At 30.3% G+C, this 6,000-nt stretch overlaps 1 protein-coding gene across 1 annotated transcript; it reads left to right on the top strand.

The window, feature by feature from the left end:
• Positions 1 to 224: 224 nt before the first annotated feature.
• LOC126656027 (photosystem I reaction center subunit III, chloroplastic) lies at positions 225 to 1,586 on the top strand. The gene is made up of 2 exons (XM_050350469.2): positions 225 to 982; positions 1,395 to 1,586. The coding sequence occupies exon 1, from the start codon at positions 300 to 302 to the stop codon at positions 969 to 971; it is 672 nt and encodes a 223-aa protein (XP_050206426.1). The 5' UTR covers positions 225 to 299; the 3' UTR covers positions 972 to 982; positions 1,395 to 1,586.
• Positions 1,587 to 6,000: the final 4,414 nt, after the last annotated feature.

Raw genomic sequence — 6,000 nt, 5'->3', positions numbered from 1 at the left:
CAAGAGCACACTAACAAAGTGAACATCTTAGCAAAACTCTTATCCAACTTCTTCAAACAAAAAAAGATAGATAGATAGAGAGGAGCATAGAGAATCTAAGTAAAACCAATAAGCACAAACCTTCCAACCAATCACAACACTCCACCTCAGATTTCTTACTCCTCCCAACCTTATCCCATTTCCACCACTAATCTCTTCCTCTCAAAATCTAAAAACCAAACCTCTCCACACTCTTCTTACAATTTTCCCTTTGTTTTTCTTCATCACATTATCACCTAAAAACAGAAGAAAAAGGAAAAATGTCACTTACAATCCCTGCAAATTTCTCAAAACCCTTGTTGAAGCCAAAACTTATTGGCTCTTCAAGACAGTCCTCTCTAATAGTCTGCTCAGCCAATCCTTCTCCTCAATCACCACCGGAGAAACAATCATCGCCGCTCCAAGCATTCTCCGCCGCGTTAGCTCTCTCCTCCATTCTCCTATCAGCTCCGCTCCCCGCCGTCGCCGACATCGCCGGCCTGACTCCCTGCAAAGAATCAAAACAATTCGCTAAACGCGAAAAGCAACAAATCAAAAAACTCGAGTCGTCGCTCAAGCTCTACGCGCCGGACAGCGCGCCGGCGTTGGCCATCAACGCGACGATCGAGAAGACGAAGCGGAGATTCGACAACTACGGGAAGCAAGGGCTGTTATGTGGTTCCGATGGACTGCCGCATTTGATTGTGAGCGGTGACCAGAAGCACTGGGGTGAGTTTATCACTCCCGGGGTTTTGTTCCTCTACATCGCCGGCTGGATCGGGTGGGTCGGCCGGAGTTATTTGATTGCGATTAGAGGTGAGAAGAAGCCGACGATGAAGGAGATTATAATTGATGTTCCGTTGGCTACTAGCTTGGTTTTCAGAGGATTTTCTTGGCCTATTGCTGCTTACAGAGAGCTCCTTAATGGCGAACTTATTGCTAAGGACGTTTGATTTTTCTTCAGGTTTGTCGTTTTAGTCCTTGTAATTGGATTCAATTGCAACTAAATGTTAAAATTATGATCAATTAGTTAAAATTTTAAAAGATTTAGCTAAAATTGCAAACTCGCTAAAATGTTTGGGTTTTTAAGGATATTTAGCCTAAAATTTAATATTGTTAGTTTTGAGCATTGAGCATTGCTGAAATTTATGGAACAATATATGGTAAGTATTAGTCATTTATACTCTCATTACTTATAATAAAATACACTGCAAAACAAAAAATGTAACAAATTATTATCATATTAAATAAAAATGAATATAATTTATTTAACTAAACAAATTAAATTTTTTTGTTTAATTAAATTTAATTTGCCCGGTACATTTATTTAGAGCGAAAATAATAATAAATAATTATGAATTTCTAATATTGTGCAGATGATGTAATTGAGAACAAGAGTACGGGCGAGGAGAACAAAGGGTTTGGTTATGAATTTGTTGAGAAGGGAGGGATCTTGTCAAGAATTTGTGTTTTTATTTTGTGAAACAATTTACTTGTACTATTTGTTAGTATAAACTCAGTGTGATTAATTAACTTGCAAATATAATTTATTTAGAATTATAAATCAACTATTTTTTTCTTTACAAGTGAAAAAAATTATTGGCCAATTATACTAGATAGATAGATTTATTTGTATTCTGCTACATATAAAAAGATATCGGAGGTAACTATCTATTCAAATAAATTAAAATGTTATAATCATTTGTTTATTAATTAAAACTTAGTACAAATATACTTATTTAATTATTTTTATATATTTTTATTAATAAGTGTGAAAAGGAATAAAAATATTTATTTATTTAACTAAACCAATAATTTATAATAAAATCTTATATATAATTTATTAGATATTATATTTTTAATAAAATTATTTAATAATACTTTGTCCATTCCATACACATTCACAAGAATCTTTTTTTATGTATCGACATGTTCATAAGAATTAAAAAAATAATTAATTACAATTAGATTATTAAAATTTTAACTTTAAATTTTTTTAAAGCGAATCATTGTAGATTGGTGATTTAAAATATCATTGTGACTATATTTAATGCATATAAAAAACTGGATAATAATCTATCGTGTCACTTCACTTTATGGCCTCCTATCACAAAATTCCTAAAAAATCACTAAACCTCCTAAGTTTTACTAATTGTGCCAGTAAACTCATTTTACCCCAAAAGTGACTAAAATATTCTTAAAATCCACTAATTAATTAAAAATAAATAAAATTCAAATCCAATGAAACCAAACCAAATCCAATCAACCCCAAAACCACCCACTTGACTCCTTAACCGGCACCCACCCACCTGCCGCCTCCGGAAGCTGCTACCACCGGCAGAAATCGTCGCCGCCGCCGCCTCTAAAGAGGTCTGCTCTTTAGAGGAGGAGGCGGCGATTTCCGGATGTGGCTTACGACAGTGGCGGCGGCTTTCAGTTAGCGGGTGGGGTGGTTTCGGATTTGATTGAATTTAATTGGGTTTGATTAGATTTGATTTTTTTAATTAATTAATGATTTTTAAGGATATTTTAGTTATTTTTGGGGAAGAAAGAGGTTTACTGGCTCAATCAAAAAAATTAGAAAGTTTAGTGATGTTTTTTGGCTTATTGTCTTAAAAAACTCTGACCTTTCATCCTATTTTCAATCCTATCATGACGTTGCAAATCTGTCAATTTTATCCTATTTTGCATTTTTTTCATTTCAATTGTACCCTAAAGCATAAAAGTGACCTTTTTTTATTTAGCAAAAATTCTCTAAATTGATCTTTTTTGCATTAGATTAACTTTTTATATTAAATTGGCCATTTTTTTAAAAAAAAATTATTGAACTTTTGTTAAATAAATAAAGGTCAATTTTACGCTTCAGGATACAATTGAAATGAAAAAAATACAAATTGGGGTAAAATTGACAATTTTTCAACATCGGAGTAGGATTGAAAAAGGGATGAAAGATCAGAGTTTTTTAAGGCATTAAGCCATGTTCTTTTAGAGGGTTTTATGATAAAAAGTTCTAAAATAAGGTCACACGATTGATTATTAATGGAGACAACTATAAGAACATTTTAATTATTTTATCAATAATTATCATCAAATATAATTTTTTTTTATTTTTATAGGACAACAATAGTGATTTTTTTTCTATTTTTATGGAAAAGAGAGAGCATATAATAAATCATTAAATTGATGCCAAAACAATCACCAAAAGTTCTCTCTATTTTTGACATGCATAATATGTGCATTTTCTTCCCATGATATAGAATGATCAACTTTATGATTTGGTACATAATTCATGCATTTCCATCCCATCATATTTAAATGATCGATTTTTTTTATTTACTCTGCAATTTTAAGATATAAATGCAACTTAGTGAACATTTTTAGTTATTGAAATATTGGAGGACACTAAAATGTATAAAGAATATCAAATTTTAGTTAAAAAATATATTTTGCTCTAATAATTTCCGGCTAATGCTTTGTTATGAGATTTCATAGGATACTAAATTAACTTTAAGGTTTAAGATGACTTATTATGCGCCACATATTAGAGAGAGACCCAGTCAAGGACCCCTTGACCTTTTGCTTTAATGTATAGATTTGTAATGAGCTTATGACTCGTGCCAACAGTATCAGTCCATCACCCTGATACATTTGATTTCACTCATAATTAGGGGTGCGTGTGCATTTAATATTACGGTTGGGTTCGACAGTGCAAAGTCATGAAAATGAAAATCGAATCATAAATTTTATAGTAATAACCGAAAATTACTTTTACCATAAAAAATTTTGGTTCAATGCGGTTTTCGGTTTTTAATTCAATTATAAATTCAAAATATATTAGTGAAAATTCTAAATTTTTAAAAGGTTAAATACATAATTAATATGAAACAATCCATATTTTCTACCAATACAAGCAATTATATTGTGACTTGAGCTGCGTGTAAAGAAAAAAAATAAGGTTATTATATGTAAAGTTAATGGGTTGTACATTTAAACGTAGAAAGCGACGTTATTTATGTTATATAAAACGACGTCATTTTGTTAATTTGGTTTTTTGGTTTATTCGGTTTTAAAATAATCAAAAGCGAACCATACACCGAAAATCGGAATTTCTCTTTGTCAAACCAAACCGCACCACATTACCTATTAACCGAACCAATTTTCAATTTTGAGTTTGGTTTTAGTGCGGAATCTCGGTTTGGTTCGGTTTTTACACAGGGCTACTTATAATTTTCATAAACTTAATTTAGGCCCTTTTTTTATAATTTAGAAATGTGTATCTTGAATTTCCTATGAGTTATTCACTGAAACTAAAACTAGTAAATTTTAATTATTTTTTATCAATAATTTTTTGAAGAACCATTTCTACTATTCATTTTAGATATTTAAATTGTTTAAAAAAATTATAGAACAGTAAATTGATCAAATAAAAAAAAGTTAATGTTATAAAAATTCACCAACTTTATACGTTTTCTCAATTTAACCACTTACTTTAAAATTTCTCATAAAAATATACTAAATTTCATTTTTTTTCCCAAATTCATACACGGTGCTTATGTGTGACTCATTCATTGGTTAAAAATGGCTTACACCTCAGCAAATTGCGCCAATGAATGAGTGTCACTGTTAACACGAATTTCTTGTCCTCAAATTAGAAAAACAAGAAAATATGCACAAATGTCAATTTATTGAATTTAATCAAAAAAGCGAGTACAATCTCTATTGGGAATTTCTACACGTGTAGAAATTAAATCATTTGATGCTTTCCTTCAATATTTTCGGATCAAGGGCTTTTGAAGCTTGTTCTTGAATCCGTTGTAGAATCTCCTTCGATTTAGTGAAGGAAATTGTTGAATCGTTGACGAGTGATGAACACGCCGTATGAAGATTCGAATATGAAGACTTGATTTGATATGTAGTCACTTGGTTGAATCCTCGACGGGTGATGAACACAACGTATGAAGATTCGAATATATAGGCTTGATTTGATGTAGTCGCTTGAAGAAATTATGCAGAGCTTCTATGTTGCTTTGTTTGTAGAATTCCGGCGGCTAGAGAATTATGTGTGTGTCTTTTTGTAGAAATTATGTAGAGCTTCTTTATCGCTTTGTTTGCAGAGTTTCCACGACTTGAGAGTGATCTCCTGTTCTCTTGTGAAGGCACTCCTATTTATAGGAGTGTAGAGAATATGTATTTATGCACATATCTCTATACTTGGAAAGAATAATCAATTTTATTCTAATTAGTTAAATGAGAATATTCACTTAACTAATAGGAAAAAATAGCATATTCTTTAATATTAGGTAAGTATGATTTGTTGACTTACCCAAAATAATTTATTTAATATTAATTAGACTTTATTTAATAATTAATTTTAAATTATTAAATATATTTGAAAGTCTAATAATATTAAAGCCAATTTATTTGATGGGCCAAAATTTCCGGGTCAACAGTCACGTCAGCACCGTGTAAGAATTTGGAAAAGAAATTAAAGTTACTGTATCTTTATAAAAAGTTTTAAAAGACATGATTAAATTGAGAAAACGTGTAAAGTTGGTTAATTTTTATGATGTTATTCCAATAAAAAATTAATAAAAATCATAAAACTAACTCGTAAATTAATTTATGTATAACTTTTTTTGTTATTTTTAATTAAAATATTACCGAATATAATTTGATAATAAAATATTTATACATTAAACTATTACGAATAATACGTGTATAAGTAAAAGTATTATCTATTGGAATTACTTATTTTGGACAACAAATATTATTGCATTATTTTTTGTGGTAATTTCCTAAAATACATATTTCGGTAAACTATTTACACTTTTACCTGTCAAGTTTTGACTTTTCTTTTCTGATTTTTTTTATTTACAAAAAATACTTTTTTTTTAATTTCACAAATACCTTTTTTGGTTTCCAATTTCGGTTTTTGGTTTTTTTCGGTTCGGTCGACCAAACCGACCAAACCGACCGAGTGCG

Source organism: Mercurialis annua, linkage group LG7, assembly GCF_937616625.2.
Source record: "Mercurialis annua linkage group LG7, ddMerAnnu1.2, whole genome shotgun sequence".
NCBI lineage: Eukaryota > Viridiplantae > Streptophyta > Magnoliopsida > Malpighiales > Euphorbiaceae > Mercurialis > Mercurialis annua.
The sequence above is the reverse complement of the archived record's forward strand: the minus strand, read 5'-3'. Positions and strand labels throughout refer to the sequence as shown.